We start from the raw sequence: 21,458 nt of genomic DNA on the forward strand, positions 1-21,458 counted from the left end.
TAGACTGACTATTATGTGAAACACTGAATTTGGGAAACACTGAGTGGAATCTTTTTAAACTAAAATATCCATGTTAAAAATAACAAAATTTGTTGTTGCTTCATCATTGTAACTTTCTTAAAAACAAAGTTCATGGTCCTTACATTAAATATTTCTAGAATATCATTACCTTTGAAAACCGCGCCACAGCTTTTTTCTTTAAATCTAATTCCCATTGTATTGTTAAATCTTTATATTGGCTGAGAATGAAAAAAAATGCCTTGGAACTTATTAAACATCAAGAATAACTTGAAGGAAAATTAAAGAATAATGGAATAAAAAGTTACAAAGTCCAATTGCATCTGAAACCAAAGACTAACTTTTGGTTCACACTAAGAAAATTAAGTAGCAAGTTCCGACAAATATGCAGTGGACTCCCTTTATAAGTTCATTTTCCTAGCCCACTTTTAAAATGGAGACTTTCTTATAGAAAATTGACTTTCTGTAGAACTTCTCTGGGAAATACAAAAAGTATTATTTTTCTCTTTTCTACCTGTCAAAAAAAGGTTGAAACCGAAAGAAAAAAACAAACAGGTATTATTTCTTTCCTCCTTTTCTGTCTTCTAGAGCCAGAACAGACAGAGTATATCTTAAATTGGATACAGCCAGAGACCAGTTTCCTGATAAAATGTGTTTTAGAAAGGAAAAATTGTTTTATTTCAACAAATCCAGCTGGACTTCCTGGTGGGCCTCCCACACTGTCAACATCAATAGCATTTATTTGTTGACCAACAGAAGACCACCAGAATGAGGTATTTCCATTTCTGTATATTTCTAAGTCTACAGGAAAGATAGCTGTTAAGAGAGCTAGTATGAAGGAAATGGCAAACAAACACCATAGGTGATCTTGTGTGACATTCAGGAACTATTGCAGACTTCCAGTGCTCAAGACCATCTCCTCAGCCATAATGTCATTGACCTTGACATGCTCAGAACAAATTGGTCTTTGTGATTGCTACCACATGCTATAGTGCCTTCTAACCCTGCCATTGGTCTAGAGGAAAGGGGGCAGGGGAAAGGGCTACTCGTCAGAGAATACTCTTTTTTTGTGTTCTCTAGGCCCTTGCCCAGCGTGTTTTTCCCACTCTGGTTAGCCTTAAAATGGCTAATTTAAACTTGTCTGATTTTCTTACATTGCCTGGCCTTTAAAATTAATGAATATATAATTTTTCCACCTAAATAAAGTTGCCTATACTTTGTAGGACCTGTGGAGTGTACCTAATTTTCCTCAAGTACTTAATTAGATGAATAGTCTTTGTATCCTTAGAGTGTGAACTGTTTCAGGAGCAGAATTTAAGGCAAACACAATCAGAAAGAAAGCCTTATGCTCAGGTACTTAATAAATGTTGAGCGAATGAATGAATGAAGGAATCAGTGACTCCTGCACAATTCAAGATGTGTAGGGGTAAGCCATAATCTTGGCAAAAGCGTAACACAATGAAATCATCACCTTTGAAAGAGTAACTTAAACTGTACCTTTGATTTTTTTGGCCTAAAATTGACACATTAACTTTTGTGATGTTGTACCCCTTGACGTATACACTGGAGTGTGACTAGGGCGTCCTGGGGCATTCTTTGCGCATCGTGTCCAGTGTTCCACATACTCTGAATCAGAGCTGTCTAGATGATTCTTGAGTAGCGAGAATAACTTTCTTTATTGTTTCTTGATAAATAACATCATATTTTATCTTGGTTTGTATGTCTATAGTGCTAATTCTTTTGTGGCACCATGAATGACTGTAATATTAACTAAAACTACATTTTTGTTTTAGAAAAATGTGGGGAGGTTTTCTGCTATGAATGTACCAGTTTTCACTTTGATTCTGTCCAGTCGTTTTTATTAATTTGAAGAATTCTATGTAGTGCCAAAATAATTTTGTTTTGCAAGAACAGAGGTATCAGGGTAACAACTAACATGTAAGCGACAAAAGGAGTACGTTTTTCAAACATCTCTTTATTTGAAGATGCGGTAATATTCTTAGCACTTTTTCCGCGTTTTCTGCACATAAACTCTTGCAGTATGCCAAAAGTAGCAGAAAGCTTCCCTAAACTTTTATCTGCCACGTGAGGAAAAGAACAGAAATTCAGATTTTCCTACCCCATCCTCATACTGTACCTTCTGCTCTGCAGGCTGTGTTTTTCTCTCACCCGTTTATGTGATAGATATCGTCTTCCTGTCTGCGTATAGCATAGGTAGAGATCTACCTTATTCTTTTTGCTGTCTGCATATTAATAATGATAATATTTCTAGAGACAGATGTTTATTAATTCATTGACTCTTCACCATAACTCGAGGATATAGGTATTGATAGATGAGGAAACTGAATTAAAGGGAAGTTACAAACACATCCAAGGTTACAAAGACAGTAAAAGCCATGGCTGGGTTCACACCAAGATACAGTGGCTCCTCAGCCTTTGCTCCTCATCATCAAGCTCTTTCCAAATAGCATTCCATTGTATGGAGATATTACAATTTATTTAACTGCTTCCCTATGGAGGCAGCTTAAGAATTTTTGCTTTTGCAAACAAAGCTGCAGTGGACATCTTTGTATATATTTCCTTGTGCACTGAGTAGCATCTTGAAAGCATGGCTCTAACTGCCCTCTCCCCCCATCCCTGCCCCAACCAATCCCTATGTAGCCCCAGGACCTGGAAGTGTAGAAAACCTGCTCTGTCATGTGGCTCAAGGAGATTGAGCTGGCAGAGCGTCCATTTTTCAAAGTTTTCTTGGAGTTGTGAGATTTAAACTAAGACTGAAATAATGTGTATATATATATATATTTGTGTCTTGTTTGGTGAGAAGTAGTGGGGACAGATGATGTTTTTGGTTTTGCTAAGATCTTATTAGTAACATGGCTGAAAACAGTGGCTTTGTAAAATTATCCGTAAGATCATTGCATTAAATCATTGTATTGGAATCAGAAAAAGAACATTTTTGTTAGTATTATTAATCTTACTTTCATATAAGAACCTAGATAGGGGGAAGAAAAACACTTAGGTAATATTGGTTGCTTCTTTAGCTTTATCTTTGTATCTTTAAAGTATACAGTATTGATGATAAATGGAGCTGTTTTTAAAGTCCTCTTCCAGCCACATATGCAGAAACTTATAAAGACCGGGACATTTAGGAACTCAAAAACGAGTTCAAAGAACTCCTTTCTGAATCTAGGGTACGAATATCTTGTGTTTACCTATACTTTTATCCCTTACCTATTATAGCTTAATAAATGACTCCCCTAATATTTTAGAAAACAGCCTATAAAAAAAATTGACTTCCATGTACTATTTCAGATCTAAATTTGAGATGGGGAGGTTTCATGGACTCTCAGACTTCCTGGAGGCTGATGGCTTCCTATTCTACTTCCCTGGGCTTGGTATTTAGTTATTGTGTTGTCTGCTTACAATTATTTGACTTTTTTTTCCCCTAAAGCCAAGCCCTCTTTTTCCAGGAACAAGGGAATTTTCTTCTTGATGCTCTTCTAACACCTTGTTAATGCTCTGACCCAGCACGACTTTATATCCATAGTTTCGTTTTTGAACATTGTTAGTGATTGATATTAAAGTACCAAATAAACGTGATGGTTTCGTTAGAGAGCTGAGATAGTAAGTTTCCTGAAAAGTTGTTCTGTCCGGGACATTTCTTGTCCTCAGCTTGAGTTTAACTTGAATCTCATGAGCTCAGCTTATGTTCTAAAAAGGAAGAGGGTGAAACAAAGCCCATGGTCATCCTGAATGCTAACATCAGAGACTCTTCTTTTATAAATCTATTAGATCCGTGCTTCTGTGACGAAAGCAGGTACCCATGTTATTGATGGTCCCCAGAGAGGACCTCAGACACATTTTGTTCCCAAACAGAATTAGAAGGAAAAAGTCTGCTTAGCTGTCTTTTCCTGTTTAAAATACAGCTGCCCCCAAAGCAGAACCGTCATCAGCTCACCAGTGCTCTCTGCAAACTTGTGGTACAAGTCTATGATATAAGTGGTGTGGAGTGGTTTTGTTGCTAAGGGAAAGTGCTAAAAAGGGGGGGGGGGCTGTATCTCTTGTATAGCCCAGATCCTTTGGGTATTTAATGTACAGTTTCAACAAAGGACACTCAGAATTATACCTCTGGTTCAAAATTGCTTAAATGTTGAAACATATGGTCTCATGTTCCATTCGTTAGGAAACAACCAGCTGTTCTCAGCCTGCCAAATCCGAGTAAACATCCACTGTGTGGAAGAGTGAATCTGAAGTGGTTCAGTAAAAACATAAAAGCTGTTTTTGCTGAAGGAGAAGAAGGGCGGAAAAAAAAAAAAAGGGCCACCCCGAAACAACGGCTAGTGAAGAAAAAGAAACCCAGTTCTGATAACGTGTTTTCCCTGGCTTGCTAGTAGGGACGGGAATGGCTCTAGAGATGTTTCAATTGCAAAAGATTTGTAGGCATCCTCATTGTCTTCTGTTGGTGAAAGTCATGTGATTGTCTCAGTTACAGTGATTATTTTAATAAAATGCAATTATCTAAATAATTAATTTATTTGGCTACTCTACTGTGCCCTCCATTCACAGGGGCCAAAATGTCAAAGATCAAGTAGATTGAGAGAATAGGAAAATTCTCATTATAAAGGCAAAGGGAGGAGGGAAAGGATGAAATATTTGGAATTTCAGTGGAGTGGTTTCTATTTATCCGAAATGTCAAGGGCAGTGTAAAATGTATTTTTAAAATGTGTTTCTGTATGGTTTGAGCCCATTCTTGGCGTGGCTGTGGCTCTACAGAGGCCATTGTTCTTTGAAGAGTATGAGGGGGTGTCTTTGTCCAAAGTGACAAAAAGAAGACTTGGAAGACTGGGCTTCCTTTGTTCCTGTGTGGTGCTGTAAAATTTGGTTTGAAATTAGGACCTCAGGGAAGGACCTTCAATAGAGAGCTTTCATTTCCTGCCAGCATTTTAATCACTCTGGGGTTTAAAGTGGATGGCCGGCCAGCATAATGGCCCTATGTTTAATAGAACAGCTCGTATCTTGAAGGCCAGTTAAGGGATCTGTCATCTGCCCGGTATTCGTCTTTTCTGTTTCCTGTCCATTTACGAAGATCGCCCACCCTTTTAGGTGGCTTCCCTGGACCATTCTGTAGGAGAGCTGCTGCTGCCGCTTCTGAAAGAAGCTGAACAGTAGTAACCCAGGTGATTGGGGTCCAGTCTTCTGCCTGGGCAGGAGGGTCTGGAGAATGCTTTAATCAGACATGAAATTCACCAGGTTTGGGAGTTGATTCCACCAGTTGCAGAGAAGTATGAGGAAGATTAAAATTAGTGTGTATTTTATGAGGAATATTGGCACCTCCTGACCTGATACATGGTGATAACATTGCCATGGACGTTACTGTCACCCCATCAAGAAGAGGGGTAATTCACCGCCTGAGAGGTGAAGTCGCCTGGTGGATTTGATCGTATACAACCGTGAAATGTATAGTTTTTGTGGTAGAGTGGCTTTTTAACTCTAAAGGCTTCCTTTGGGACCATTTAGAAATTTACTTTTACAGTTTATTAAGTGAGATTCAGTGAATATTGGAGTCAAGTCTTGAAAGATAGGGCCGGCATTAAGAAGTAAGGGGTCTGACTTTCTTCCCTGATTCATACCTAGTGGCCAGGAGTAACATAATATCAGTGAAAGCCTCAGATTCACTAAATTCTGATTTAGGACCTGTTACAGAAATTATTCTGTGAGCAGATGCTAACTGTAGAATTCTCTTTGTATGGTGGTAATAATAAGGAAGAACTTGACAGAGGCAATTTCAAGGGTAGCTGTTCAATAGGATCATAAAGTAAGTTACAACAATGAATGAGGAGTGAAAGGGAAGGGACTTTTTCAGCCACTAATACACTATCCCACCTTGCAGTCAGGAGTGCTGCGAAAGAAACAGGGAATTCACTTTTCACGGGCATTTTCTTTTTTGCAGGTAGGTGTGGGTTGTCATGAGGAAATGAAGGAATGTGTGAGCTTCATTCAGCAGGACTGAAAGAATTCTCTCTCCAATTTATCTCAGGCCACACTTGACCCACACCCGCAGAAAGGATGGAAGTAAGCAAGAGTCCTTGCTGCCCACAGCTTTCTCTGAGCCAGGGTTCTGGCCCCTGGGTGGAGGAAAGATGGAAAGGCTTTAGGATGGGGCGGGTGAATGAAGTATTCTCATTTCATTAAAGTTCTCCACAAAAAATTGCTGGAACCAGTTCCCCTTTACTTTTCCCCTCTGTAATCAGGAATGATGCTCTGGTTGGTTCATATGATAGCCCAGTTGGCCACCAAGTGGTTGTACTTCTTTACTGACTATTTGCATCCTGGAAAATTTTTCAAACAAGGATTTAAACATCCAAGACACTTTCCTGCCTCTTCGAGAGCCACCCTCCCACTGGGTCCCTTCTGACCTCTTTCATCATGTCTCTAGCTGCAGATTTCTTAGCTGCCCAATTTGAGCCCTTTTGAGTTGGCCTCCCTTGGATGAATAGCTGTTTGAAAGCTGATTTAAAGTGAGTGTTGCTCCATGTAAGAGCCGTTGGCTGAAAGGAATGCAATCCAGAGCAGCAGAGGTGGCCGCATAGGGTAGGCAGGCTCTCCTGAGGTTGGTTTTGCAGATGTGCATTGGTCTAGTAGGAATTATGCATCATTAGACTCAGGATCTTTTCTTTGCATCCAGGTCGTTTCTCCATAAAAAGAAAAAAAAAGAAAAAAAAATGCTTCTGGCATTTCAGCCCAGGAACCATCATTGTACTTATAGCAGTCTATTCCCACACATGAAATGTTATGACTCAAATCACCACTCAACAGCTCCTCTGAAAGTCTAGAGTGTGTTTACTGGGTAAAATTTTTCAGGCATAGATTTGGAGGGAAAGCTGCCCACCAGAACAGTGCCTTAGCATAAAGTTAAGATTGTCAAAGATCTGACTATAATCTGTTTCATTCACTGTTGCAGTTTGCTGTGTGGGTGTATCCACAATGTGGGAACCTCATTTCATTGAAGAATCTGAATATTTTGTAAGGATGTGAAGAGTTGCAAATAACCTTTTCTGTAAGGCTGTGAGGAGGAACAAAGCAGCTAATGTTAGAAAGAACTGGTACACTATTGTTTTCTGTCATTTGTAAAACTCAGTAGGAATATTCCAGACTTGACAAATTTATATCCTCAACTCGTTGCTCTTTAAAGACTAACCATGTCCCATGTACGAAAAGCATACCTGTAAAGAGATCCATTCCATAGGAAGGACATCCTCTTTTGAAGCACAAATAGTTTTAAAATAAGATGATACATGTAATAAACCCCAAAATTCTTTGTCTATAGCAAAGAATTTGTCTATACCTTCAAAGAGCTAAATAGCTAAAATCTGCTATCTAAGCAAAAGGCAAGGCGTGGAATAAAGTTTTAATATACATGTACACACACTTTATTTTTATATATTAGCTGAATATGTGGTAAAATAATATTTATATAAATAAATATATAAACATAGGATCTACATATATGAAATATAAGTACATGTGTATAATCAAATCAGTGGAGTTAGCGAAGATACCTTCATTTTTGCCTTGTTTTAGGCAGTTAGATTACACCAGCTTTAATTGTAACCAAGGCAATTATTAGACCCAAGGCAATTATTAGGCTCCAATTTTTATTTCTTAGGTTCTCTTGGAAATCACACTATAAAATGAAGTGGCCATTGTGGATGTCCCATTTTGGGGCAATAGCATTTTTTTTTTTTTTTTTTTTTAGCATTGTTTCTATTGACTCCGTTGGGAAATTTTGCCTCTATCTATATAACCTTCTGGTCCCTCCTTCCAAAAGCCTTTCCTGAGAGTTTATCCCTTATTTAGTTAATACTTATTTTATTATATTGTGTGCAAATGCTTTTATGTTTTAGAATTGAATCCTAACCAGTTAGTTAACTTCGTCGAGGCAGGACCCATGTCACACTTTCCCTGTATTCCCCAGAACCTAACAAACTGTTCAGCGTGTAAATAGGTGCTAGTTTTCTTTCCTTGTTTAATTGTTATCCATAAATTTTTCCATGTCAGAAAAGTAAAGGCAGGAAGAGAATTTTACTATTTGTTTAGTTTGCAGGAAATCCGAAGCAAAACTAGTACAATAACCACCTTACTTCAAGTTCCTGGAAGAATCCTCTCCTTTTACCACTCCTCTACATTGTAGCTTATCTCTCTTCCTGAACTTTAATTGTCTTATCGGCATTTTTTTTTAAGCAGTGATAAAGAAATTGTCTCTGTTGCTTTCTTGATCAAATTGATTTCATATTCAAAACAGACTCACTATTTCTTTTTATTAAAACTATGATTTGACATTTTAACTTTTTCTAGAGAATTATTTCTTTTACATTTTTCTTTAATTTTTATTCATTTTGGTTGTCTTATTCTCCTAGGAACCTGAATAAAATAGAAACGATTATGTTCGAGCTGTATTTTTCATTGCCATATTATAACTATTATTAGTTCACAAAAAGTACCAAACCCTGCTAAGTCAATTTTTTCCCTGTCAGCCACAACTGTTATCTTTCACTTTTTTGGATAACAAAGATGATTTATTTCGGTTAACTGAACCCTAGCTAACCAGTATAGTCAATGATAACATATCTGTGGCAATGTAACTTCTGTAAACAAAATCCTTCATTTAAATGAATGAGTTTGTTTTCCTGTTATTTCACGAGCACTCTTAGCTTCGTTATTTACAAATCATAAATTTATATTTAGAGTGCGAAGAACAATTTCTCATATGAGTGTACTTGATGAAAAGTGTTTTCCTAGAGTTACTAACATATTTTTTTTCAATTCCTCAAATATCTTAAGGTATTTGTAAAAATATACTTTTTAAAGATGTCATCCTTGGAGGAAAAAATTTAATTTCTCTATTTCTAATGGAATCAGAGGGAGGGATAATATAGAAAATTAAGTCCCCAAAGGGATGGGTAAGGAATTCTGGCAGTCAAATCCCTCCTAATGTAAAAGGCAAGAGAATGATGGCAGCAAGGGATTGCTTGATTTAACAGTGGGCTAGAGACCCTCACAGGATGGCTAGTTTCAAAGCTCATTCCAACTATAGGGATATTTTGATGGAACTACTCCTTAGAATTAACAGGGGCTTTCCTGGAAAATACTGAAAGCTAACTATTCAAACAGATACCTTCTGGCTATGAATGTGCCATACAGATGTATCTAGTAATCACAAGTTTGTTGTTATTTTCATCTCAGAAAACTTACCACGTGCAGATATTTAATGTACAGGCTTACCCTCTGAGAAGAAGAAATACAGTCTTCATGTCTCTTACACTCACTAGATAAAATTTAAGTAAATAATCAGGATCTCTTTTGATAGTTGGAGCAGATAAACAGGAAATATAACTAACCAGGATTAATTTCACATATTGCCTATTATAGTTTTTCTTAATCTACTCCTTGGCTTGATCTAATTATTTTCAGTTCAGGTTGCTAGCTTCTTGAGAGTGGAGGACAAGGATACATTTCATCTATGTCTAGTGCTTTCACTCTTTTGAGAGGAAAACAAATCTCTTTTGAGACCTGTTGGTTAGAGAGAATCTTTGGGAGTCACTCTCATCATAGTGCTGAGCTGATTCTCCTTGCTCTGGATGCGGAATCTGGAGATCTGGGTTTTTACTTGTCTCTGTTACTAATTTCACTTCTCTATTCCAGAGCTTTCTATTTGATGAAGCATCTAAGCTAGATGATTCCTGACCTCCCCTCTAGATTCCCTCTAGTCAGTAATTCTGATAAAACACTTGAGAAATGCAGACATTTGAATGAATTTTTAGACACTTGCATGTAATGCTCTGCCCGCACAGAGTGGGAACCAGTGGTTCTTACTCTGAAATACAGAGGAACATATTTTTATATATTTTTAAAGTTACTTGGGCTCAAATTAAAATTGTTACAATTAAAAGAAATGTAGAAGTTAACATTAACCTCTCCTGATTTCCATCTTTTCACATTTACCTCTTTAGTTTGCTAAGCCCTCAGTTCATGATATCTAGGCTCCACTAGATGTGAACACCAGCAAATCTTGGCATGGTAGTTCTTAACCTTGGCTTCGCATTAGAATTTCTTGGGAACCTTTTAAAAATCCCTATATCCAGGACACACTCAGAGCGGGTGACGTTGGAGTGAAGGCATCCATATTTTTCAAACTTCCCAGACGATTCTGGGGTATAGTCACATTTGAAAACCTCTTAGTTGGATCTCTTTGCATTTCAGAATATAATATATAGATCCACTTTTCTAATATATTCTAAAAAATATGTATAGGTTGGTTCCCCTAGTGGGAGAGCTCTTATATTTCAGAACATTTTACTGAATATTTCACTGACTCTATATATTTCTTTCTATCTTAATCTCTCTGATTTCCCTTCATTTGGAGGGGCAGCGTTGTTCCCATTGCCTACAGTTAAACTCTATACTAGGAGAGAGATTCCTTAGCTCATCACGGGGCGTCCAGAAATTGAGCATGTCCTGAGACACATGGATTTAGGGTGGTGTCAATATGTGTTTATTTACAACAGGAAATGCTACTATTGGGATTGATGTCACTATTTTGTCAGATTTGCCTTAACTCAAGTGTACAAGGTGTAGAAGGAGGAAGCTTTTTCCTTTCAGACTTGGCTTTACCCAAAAAATAAGTTTAAAGTTAAAAAAAAAAATGTTCAGAAAGGAGATACCAAATTAAAACACATTTAGGATTATAGCGTATGTCATCATACCTATGAACTAGGCAATTCAGTAAATATTTGTTGATTTTATATGAAGTGAGATAATTTTCGAATACCCTGTTCCACCAAGACACAGAAAGGTACATTTGTTCACAGTGAGTCTGAGAACCCTCATGAAGGTTTTCCTTTATCTAAATTCCAGGTCCTCAGTCTGCAAACTAGTTTGCCCACCATGTATAGTTTAAACTTAGCAATAGTTTTAAAGTATCCTCTGCCTATTACGAAAGTGAAAAATCTGGATTCCTGAAAAGAATAGATTCTTTTCCCACCTGGATGATTTCCAGTCCTTACAATGGTTTAGAAGCATTTGGAAAGCATATTGTGACCCAGCAATCACTGTGGCTTAGTTTGGTTTGCCCTAGTAATGTAAATTATAGGAAACCTTTCTCGAAAAAAGGATAAACAGGAACTAAGAGCAGAGACGGTTTTTTCCTGTCATGGTTATTTGGAACTAGTGAATGGACAAATAAGTGAAAGGCATGTTACCAAGAACTATGAAACACTCCAAAGTTTTTATTTTTATCCCAAATTCCAGACCTGATATCATTAGGCAGATTCCTCTGACTTGCCAATTTGCTTCAGAAATATTTTTCTTGATCATGTAATGTCTCATACTGCTTTGCCCCAACTCCTCTAAGCCTTCCCATCCTCAAAATACCTTTTAAAAAAATCCTAATGCCAGGCACAAAATAAACGACACAAGAAAAGTATCAGAATTTCCTCCATGGTAGCCTTGGTTTCTGAATTTATTGCTCTTCTAAGAGGCCTTTATGCTTTTAAACGAACACTACTATATTTGACCACTGCTAATTTAGGTGGACTGGTTACTTAACAGCAAATAATTCTTGAGATTATTTGATCTTCTTCAAGTACTTCTTCCTTTAATATCGCTATGCTTACAACCTATGCTATTATGATCTTAATCCACCCGAAACAAGGAGAACTGAGATGGTTAAAGGAAAAATTGCTAACTGTTGGACTGTGAGAAATTAAATCGAGCGCCTCATTCCTCGTTCCTCATGGAGCTGGCTGCACTGACTTTTCTCAGTCTGTGGTTCTCATCTCACTGCTCCATCCCTAGGCTACTGTGAGCCCATTATCACAGTCATTAGGCACATTCTAAAGGTTAAGGAATACTCCTTTTCCTAGCTGAAAGACTGTAGCCCAAATTCTTAGTTTGTGGGATTACCTTATATTCATCTCATCTCTCCTACTAAAGTGGATAATGCCCAGACCCCATTCTGTCTGCCCTATAGCATCTCACCAGCATGCTCTTGGCTTCAGGTAGATTTCATGGAAACGTGTTGCTAGCTGTCCTAGAACCCTGCATGTAAAGTTGCAATGGATAGTTGCATCTATTATCTGCATGGTAATTACTTTGTTAATGCCTCCTTTCTCTAAGGCAACAGTCCCCAACCTTTTTGGCACCGGGGGACGGGTCCTCCTTTGAGAGTCTAATGCCCGATGATCTGAGGAGGAGCTGAGGCAGTGATGCTAGCACTGGGGAGCGGCTGCAAATACAAATGAAGCTTCGCTCACAAGCCCTACCGCTTACATCCTGCTGTGCGGCCCAGTTCTTAACAGGCCACAGACTAGTCCTTGGTCCCGGGAGGTTGGGGACCCCTGCTCTAAGGAGTCAGGGCCTACTTGACACAGTTGTCTGCATGATCACTTTGGTCCAAACAGCCTAGTGTTTGTTGTTAGGCAAACGAGGCAACCATCTGGTGGGCTGAGCATCTCCATTCCATTCTGCTGTTAGTTCTGTGAGGAAATAGCCACTTATTCATTCCTTGTTCATCACGTGACTTTTCAGGTCTTAATTTGCTGTGAGGACGGGGAGATAGCTAGGTTAACTATAGGTCCTATTTGCCCAGGTGCTGTTTTCACTTGCGCCAGTTTAATTATCAGCAGTGCTCATTTCAACCTCAAAAATACCAGTTTGGACATCACCCACTTATCCCTCTGTTAGATATAGAGAACCCAAAAGAAAGAGCTACTAAGTGGCATGACAGAAGGATCTGTGCTTCTCAAACATTAGAATTAACCTACATAATCTATTGTTTGTGACTTGAATCCAAAAACTTATATCTTCTTTCTGTTTGCTGACCACGGAAGGGAAAGAATTAGGATTCTGGTGTCTGTAACTAATATTTTCACAGGAAATCAGAAACAGCAGAGAAGTATGAAATCAAATAGGCTCTGTAGCTTTTTCAATAAAATTTGGCTTTCCTCATGGGGGATAAAGGTGGGTAGAGGTTGGTGGGGTAAGTTCTCTTCCAAACATACACCCTCTGAGAAAGAAGCCTTATACCAAAACATCATGCCTCCACTGGTGCCCAGTAGTGCCCTGGAGAGGAACATTCTAGCAGTTCCTTTCTGGAGACATTTCCTAGAGAGTATCGAGAGTTGAGTAGTGTGCAGGTTCAGGACTTTGGGGCCAGACCTCAACTAAGGTCTTTCTCTCCCCAAGGTGGTCCATTGGTTTGGTGTCTATGCTCCCACATTACTAATGCTGCCACCCCAGGGAGTTCATGAAATTTTGATGTAGAAATTAGGTTGTTGCTTATCTTGTACCTTCTTGCTCATAGTATTGACAGTACCACTGAATTGCTTGAGGCAGATAGCATCTCGGCGATCACTGTGCTATTTCAGCTCTCCGCTGCTGACAACATCAGAAGTGTTTTAACAGGGTTTTAATGGGCAGCCTCTGAAGCTCCTTGGAGGGTTGCAAATAGCTGCCGTGAGAAACCCTCTCTGCTGCTGTGGGCTGACGTGCCCTCTTTTTCTCATCCAGCTGCTGCTTGTTTAGATGGCCGCCTTCCTGGTGACAAGCACTTCTTATTTGGGCTGAGCAGTACTAGGACTTGAATTCCAGAGATGAGATTGTGTAATATAAAAAAGGAAAGGTCTCCTAAGGACATTTTCTTCCCATCCTGTTGGGGGCAGGAAAAACAAGACATGTTGTAGGGGGTAGGGCTAGAGAGAGGGTCTAACCAGGAATAAGTTTGCCATTCCCAGAACCTTTCCCAGAAAATTCCTGGTATGTCGTTAAAAGTAAAGTGTCCTCATGTGGTGGAGTCACAAGCATCTATTTGGAGAATGCCATACCCAGAACCCATGTTTTCTAGCTTTCCCACATTTTAGAGTTTTAGTTAATGGCTGAGAGGCACACAGAAACGGAAAGCACTTTTCCACACGTGAAGGTAGCGTTTGACGATTTCGTGATTACTGGGATTTTCTCTACTATTATGAAATATGTCTCAAGAGTTAAAGCACGGTGAATTCATGCTGCTTCATCTGCTTTGGGTCCATTACTTGATCTTCAGATGCAGCAAAGAGACTGAACTCCCAACTAGTAACTCAAAACCTCAAATCTCAGGATGAAAGGGAATGGATATCCACTCTTCATAGAATTCTCTTTATTAAGACAATGAGGCAGTGAAATGAGGTGGAGGAGGGGGTGGAAATGACATTACACTGACCTCCCAGCTGTGGTGCCAAAGGCAGTTCTTGATATCTGTGCCCATGGTCATCGGGTCGCCCCACAGAGAATGGTGGTAAGAATGGATGGAAAAAAATGGTGGCCAACAGAATAAAGTTTTTTGCATGATGCAGGAACTTAGTCTAATCCTGAGGAAAGTATGTTCGTGTTCCATTCAGAGACATAGTCCATAGAAAAATCCCAGCATTCAGAGGTGTCAATGCAGACATCAGCTACTAGAATGTTTTCTCTCCATCAATTTCCCTCCTTGGGGACATAGGAAAACAGTAGTTTGCCTGGCTCTTTTTAAAGGAGACCTAAGAATACTTCCTTCTAATGCCAGAGAGACTGCCTTCACTTCAGACTCTACCTACTTAGAATTGGTTTTTATCATTATCACCCTCCACAGTTTTTTTCAGGCCTTCCGAGAAAATTCTCCTATCAGACACTTAAAGCCATTTCACAGCCTTCTCTTCCCTAACCAAACTGATAGTACTAGGTTATCATCTGCCCTTCAGAGATTCAAGATTCTTAACTTCTTGTCACCAGCAGAGGCATGACTTTAGCTATTAAGGGATAGATCTGATTATCAAGGTTGGAAGGAAAAAAAAAAGCCACTCTACCTCTGGGACACATTCAGAAACCATTCCCGGGAAGGCCTAAGCCTTTGTTTCTTATACCCAGGCTCCTTACAGTGGCTGCTGCTACTCCACTTTGGGGACTGTTACACCAATTAAGATCATAAGAAAAGGCTTTAGTAGAAGTGCCTGTGTTTGGGGTCTAGTGCAAGGCACCGAATAAAGAAAACTGCAGGAGTTCTACAGAATATAAATGAAAAACCACAAGAATATGGCCTGTGGGAGAAATGTAATGGTAAAGAGTATAAACCCTAGAGTTTTAAGCTAACCACATTACTAACTGCAACAAGTAGATTTACCTCCCTCTGCCTCAGCTTCCTCGTTTATAAAATGAAAGTTCTAATGAGAATTACATCCTACTCATGAGATTGTGGAAGATTAAATAAAATATTGCATTATAGCACAGTGACCAGCACATAGCTGAGTGCTTGGTTAACAGGGGCCAATATTACTATTTCTGTTAAGTATACACATGCCTGGTGCTCAATAAATACATACATATGTTCTCCCCATGTGTTCAGAGTGCCTAATTTTAGGGAATTTGTTAGCAGTCCTACTGACATCAGTACAAGCATAGAGGACATAGAGTGACAGAATAACATCAGTAAACCAAGACAGGAAAGAACAGCGGGGAGCTGTAAATAAATGATAAAAATAAAGACCTCGCATAAACCTTTCAATGTTGATAATCTGTGCTCTCTTTTACAGTCTAAAAACAAGAAACCTCGGCTTGACTAACTACTGTGGTCTCAGGATGGCCCTTCCGTTCCCTGGGCCTCAGTTTTCTCCGTGAAATGGGAGAGTTGGAATAGATGGTCTCTGGGGTATCTATGGTCCAAAATTTTATAAGTCTTGGAAAAGACTTTTCACAATTGCTCAGTTTTACTTTCTCTGAGGTAAATATGTTTTGTGGCTCCGCCTTGGTAGATCTTTCTATGAAATTTCAGACTCCTGCCTTATGTGTCTGTATCTTACTAAAAAGATGACATGGTTAATTTGTTCTGCTTTATGGCCGACTGGGTGAGTTACATCATGTGATGAGTGGGAATTTTTCTTTTCGTGGTTTTTTATCTTTGTTCAGTGACCAGAGGCCTTGGTCAAGGTGGGCCATGGCTGCTCTGCAACTCTAGGTTGATTCCTGTGCCTGTTGGCTTTGGGTTTGGCCTCGAAGTTCCCTGGCACCTCCTTCAGCTATCTTGAGAAAATCATTTGCTGCTCTCCTGCACTTGTGATTTCTTTCATTTTCATGTTTGCTCATTTCTGAAAAATGGGGAATGTAATTCGTTAGCTGTGTAGGAGCTAGCCTCTAGGTTCGTAGTGCAACCCCACACTGGACTTTTCTTGTTTCCCAGTTTGGTTGTTCCCAAATTTAGTAGTTTAATTCTCCAAATTGGAATAACACCAGTGCAGTATCTCCCTTTCTTTAATCATGGCTGCAGGCGGTAATTATAGAATGTATTTCCTACACATTAACTTCACTTTCAATTTGTGACAGGATTCAGAGCTTTTTCTTTTTCTTTTTTTTTATAAATATTCGAATCAACTGAAAACTTAGTAGAGACAGTTAATCAGGTCCTGGAGGGCTTACAAGCTGCCTGACCTAGTAATTCTCTTATCTGCCTTGGGTCCTGTTTCTCTTCATGCTCATGCATTTCTTTTTTTCTATACCACCTGCCGATATCAAGCTAAAAGATATCTTTCACCATGAGTCCATAAAGGGCCACAGAATATTTTTTTCATGATGTAAACTTTTTCAAAATTTAAAACTAACAATTAGGATTAGTTTTAAAGGGGGAATACCTTGATTTCTTAGAACACCATATGGAGCAATTTATATTTGTATCTCTGATGACCTTTGGCGAGGTCCCATGTAATGAAAGACTCAGCTCAAGTATTTTCAAAACAGCCGATTTCCAAAACCCGGGCTCCTTGTGGCGTGTAAAGTTGTTGCTACAACTTGTTGTTAGCCAGGCAGCATAGCTAGAGCTCAGTTATAGCCTGCTGAATATCATCATGTATTAGGATTTGAGCAGAAGGAGGTAGGTGACAGTGAAATGGTCCTTCCTCAGTTCCCTTCAACCTCCTGTAATTTAAGGCAAAACAAAACAAAACATTTGCCTTATATCAGTTTGATAGTCCGTCTTTCCTCCTGTACTTGATTATAAGCCTATTGAAGATGCAAAGCAGTTTTTTAATTTTTATTCTATATCTTTATTATTTACTCATTTGTTGATAAAACGAATTTTTGAGCACCTATTACATGCATCTCTGTACTAGGAAACATAGGTGATCTAAAGATGTGCAAAGTTCTTAGCAGGAAAATAGAGTAAGTACACCTATGACTACAAACTAATACCAGACGTGCATGTGAAGTAGTGAGGACATTCAGAGGAAAGGGAAATCAGTTCCTCTCAAAGTTCAGGAAAGTCTTCTGGGAAGAGGTATCAATGAGCTGAGTTTTGTTATATGGAACTAGGAAAGGAAAGTCACTCCAGGCAGGGAGAACAGTACTTCAGAAAACATGGGGCACTTGGGGAACAGGTGATTCGGTTTGTCTGTAGGACAGAGTATGACAAAGGGAGGAAAGGAGAGTACTTGAGAAGTTAGACTAGAGACGGTAGGGCTTCGTTTCGTATATTTCTGGAGTCACATGGTCATGGGATTTGAATCTTGCTTCTACCCATTTCTTACCTCTGTGATCTTGGGCATATCTGTTCTTACCATCTCTATTCTTCAGGTTCTTATCTATAAAATCTAACAGGCGAAATGAATTTTAATAAAATATTTTATTTAACCTAGTATATCTAAATAGCATTTTAAGACAATATAAAATTATTAATTTGTATCATTATTTTACATTCTTTTTTTCCATATTAAGTCTTCAAAATCTGCTGTATATTTTATACTTACAGCACATCTCAATTCAGACTGGCCGCATCTCAGATGCTCAACAGCTACACATCAGCAGCACAGATTGACATTCGGAGCCCATTCTTCTATTCTGCCTTTGGCTTTATGAGCACAAAGAGAGGAACGTTAGCATTGAACTCAAACGTCATTCCACGCCGCTATCCATAGCTACCACTTACAGCTGTTTCTGACATGTGAGGAGAAGTTAATCCAAATAAATTTCATTCTCAGTCAGCCACAAGAGATTTGTCAGTGATTATATAGAATGAAATCAATCGCTGGTTGCAAGTCCATACTGGTGGACATGTGAGTTTTAGTCTGGGATGTTTTTGGAGAATTAAGACTCGTCGCTCCTTTTATTCTTTCCTGACCAAGATTGCCTTTGTATTCAGGTCTGACAATCTCGGAGGAACACAGATTATGCGCTAAATATAATAGTGACCCTTTTTCACTTAATGAGTGGCTGTCTGATCTCTCAGCACTGATCTAATTCCAGTTGCTTCTGAAGTTTACCATTCACACTCGTGTTGGTTTTAGCCAGTGGCCACTGTGTCAGAGGCCATGAACTTGTACACTTCCTCCCCAAAGATTCACTGTATCAGTGCTCAGTGGGTTAGGATCCTTCTGGATTAGTTTATTTAATTTTGCCACCTTTATATTAATTCATACAATTAAAGTCTTTTTTTTTTTCCTTTCAAATGGGTGGCAAATGGGTGACAAAGAAGAAGGAAGAGGAATGAAACTCCTCAGTTTCCTTGGCATCTTAATTATCTTAGTTTTAAGTTCTATAAGTGTGTCTGTATGGATGTAGTTTTACCAGCTTAAAGCTTCTAATTGAAACCAGATCCTTAAATCTCTTCAGATCCAGGAGCAATAATAAGCCCAGAACATCTTATCCCTACAATCCAGAAACACTTATGTGTGCTTGTACTTGATGCATGTGTAATCGGTTTACTCTCCCAACTTCTTTTTCCACCTAAGACCTTGGCATGATCCAGTATGGTGATGAAGGGGATATTTATTCCTATTTTAAGTGGGTGCAACCAAGAAAGGGAGTATGGGAGCTTAGTTATTACTGATTGCTCAAAGGATCTATTTTCTTTACATATCGTATTATGGTATATATGGGAGACTACCCATACATTTTTAGCCCCTTTATATAGGTTATGGTTAATCTTTCATTATACCAATATTGTGCTGTTAGCCAGGATGGGTAGATTTTGGCTGGAGCAGTTTTTTGCCTAGGAATAGAGGAATTACCTAAATGAATCCTCACGGACTGTTCTAGAGGGGTGTATGTTCCATAGCCTAACCTGGAATGACTAAGTCAGTGGTTTTTAATATTTTGGAGTCACAGACTGCTCTAAAGAGTGAGTGAAATTTATGAGTTCCCTCTAGAAAAAAATGTGCACACAAACAATGCTGCATATCCTTTAGGGGGTTCAGGAGCCCGCTGAAATCCATCCCCAGATCCCAGATGAAGGTAATTCATTTGGCCTCTGTGGGTAGGAGTTAGTCACTAATGCTGTTATAACCTAAACATGTCCCTCATAGCAGAAACTATGATTGAGGACAGAGGAACCACAGGGACTATGGGAGATTTGAGACAGAAAAGGGCTTTAGCTTTGAGGGGAATTCGCATTTGCCTTTGAATTAGGTGAGAAGAGTGAGTAGAGAGTAGAGCCAGTTCTGGATGCTGGGGAGACCTTATGTGCCCTGAGGTCACATGGCTGAGAGAAGGGCGGGAAGCCAAGAAAGAAGAAATCAGGCAAAGGTCCTGTAGTTATGCCAGTCTGTCAGGTTAGAGCACACTGGCCTAAACCCAGGAAAGTCCTTGCTACTCTGAGAGGTTGTCAGAATCAGAAACTTGGGAAACATAACTCTTTACGTTGTTTACAGTTTCTGTAATGATTTTCTTTTGCTCTCTCCATGGTTTTATGTAAAATTTGCACTAAGGTCAATCATAGAAAGGGAGTTTTGCAAATAAATCCTTGAGCTTTTATAAAGGGAAGAACAGCTCCTGCAGTGGTAACCGCACTTTCCTCTTACTCAGGAGTCAACCCCAGGGAAGTAAGTGCAGAGGCTGAGCCACAGGTGTAACTGTAGCCTCTCTCCCACCTGGAGACTCCCTTTTCAGGTTTTCAACCCTGAAGAACTGTGCATCTTATTCTAGTAAAAGTGCTTCTTCCTCTACACTCATTTCTGCATATTCTTGCTTTACCCGCAAAGCCCGGTAGAAATGACAGTAGGACCCTCCTCATTTTGGCAAGTGTGACTCTTGTTTGTGGGGCCAGTCAGCTGGCTCTTAATTGAAACCTTGAGTAGAGATAGGACAATCCTTTATCATTTTGCTTTAAGATTCTTTTAAGGCCCAGGAGTGTTGAGAAATTATCAAGGAGACGGACTGTAGACACGCCGAAATCTTTATCCAGAGAAGCTGCCTTAACAGGAAACCATAATTTATAGTATACTTTAAAAAGATTTGAAAGCACTAAAGTAAGAGGTCCGATAAGTACAGCATTTTCAAAATCATTAAATGTTATCCTAAGGAAGGAAAACTGTCACCTTTTAAGTCACGGACTGATTTTCTGTGTCCAAATACAATAATTTTTCTTTTAGGCAGCCATAGTTTAAGTTGGTAAACCACATTCTTATGCTTCTGAAACTTCTACATTTAAGTAGCTCACATAGCAGAGGAAAGAAGCTTATATGTTTCTTTGTCCCCAGTTCTGTCCCCAGTTCTGGAGCCACCACCTTATCTGCTACCATCTTAAAAATTTTCTTACAGCTAGGGTTTTATCTTAATATTAGTGTTGATAGTATATTCTCTTCCACAATGTATATGCTTGTATTAATATATAAATCATTTATCTGTCAAATTACTTTGATTTTTCCTAAAATTTTCAAGCAAAATAAACTTACTTTGGCCCACCACTACATACACCCAGCAATACTACCATAATGCAAACACTGGTAGAGGTTATTATTTTTTATGGCTCTCTTCTGTTCCCATTTTACAGGTAAGAAAGAGATTTTGTAAAGTTCAGGCACTTTGCTCAAGGTCATAAACTCGTGACGTGACAAAGCTGTTTTTAACCCATGTCTTTCTTGAGTTGCAAATTTATAATACGTGTAATAAAAATATACCACGTGGGTATTAAGGAGTCCTGTTTCCAAAAGAAATAAGAAGGTAGGTTTAAAAATATTCCACAAAGTTAGTGGCTCAGTGTTATTTCTGTCCAACGTGCTTAGTTTCCCAGAGAGCCTGGAAGCAAGCAATTTTGGATAAGCATGCATTCCTTATGTCACTGTAGATACTGGCAGTGTTTCATTACTAGATTCATTTAAAAAAAAAAAAAAAAAGAGAGTGTATGTTGGGGGGAGACTAATTTCCTTCAAAATCGTTGTTTAGGAGGCAGTGGGCTTTTTTGTTTGTTTGTTTGTTTGTTTGTTTTTATGGATAGAGAAACAGTCTCAACTAGGAATCTTCATCTCTTTTAAGACAGTTTGGCAGACCCATGAACAGAACCCATTTCGTGACCCATGTGCTAGTGCTGCCCCCCCAAAATCCTCTTTCTCATGAAGAAAATCTTTAAAAGCCCTAAGTTCTGAGTTTCATCCTGTAGATCCAGGCCCTGT

The 21,458-nt window shown here is 38.9% G+C and overlaps 1 protein-coding gene across 9 annotated transcripts in view; it reads left to right on the top strand.

Annotated features, from left to right (window-relative positions):
• BCAS3 (BCAS3 microtubule associated cell migration factor) overlaps positions 1-21,458 on the top strand; it is a 508,191-nt gene that overhangs the window by 359,791 nt on the left and 126,942 nt on the right. The window contains exon 24 of one of the 9 annotated variants that reach the window (XM_016143371.2): positions 607-14,873. The exons of the other annotated variants lie outside the window; for them this stretch is intronic. Coding sequence (XP_015998857.1) covers positions 607-767 — 161 coding nt within the window. The 3' untranslated portion in view covers positions 768-14,873. Of the gene's footprint in view, positions 1-606; positions 14,874-21,458 lie in introns of those variants that run through there. 9 annotated transcript variants of the gene reach the window in all.

The sequence above is a fragment of the Rousettus aegyptiacus genome, unplaced genomic scaffold (assembly GCF_014176215.1).
Source record: "Rousettus aegyptiacus isolate mRouAeg1 unplaced genomic scaffold, mRouAeg1.p scaffold_m13_p_6, whole genome shotgun sequence".
NCBI lineage: Eukaryota > Metazoa > Chordata > Mammalia > Chiroptera > Pteropodidae > Rousettus > Rousettus aegyptiacus.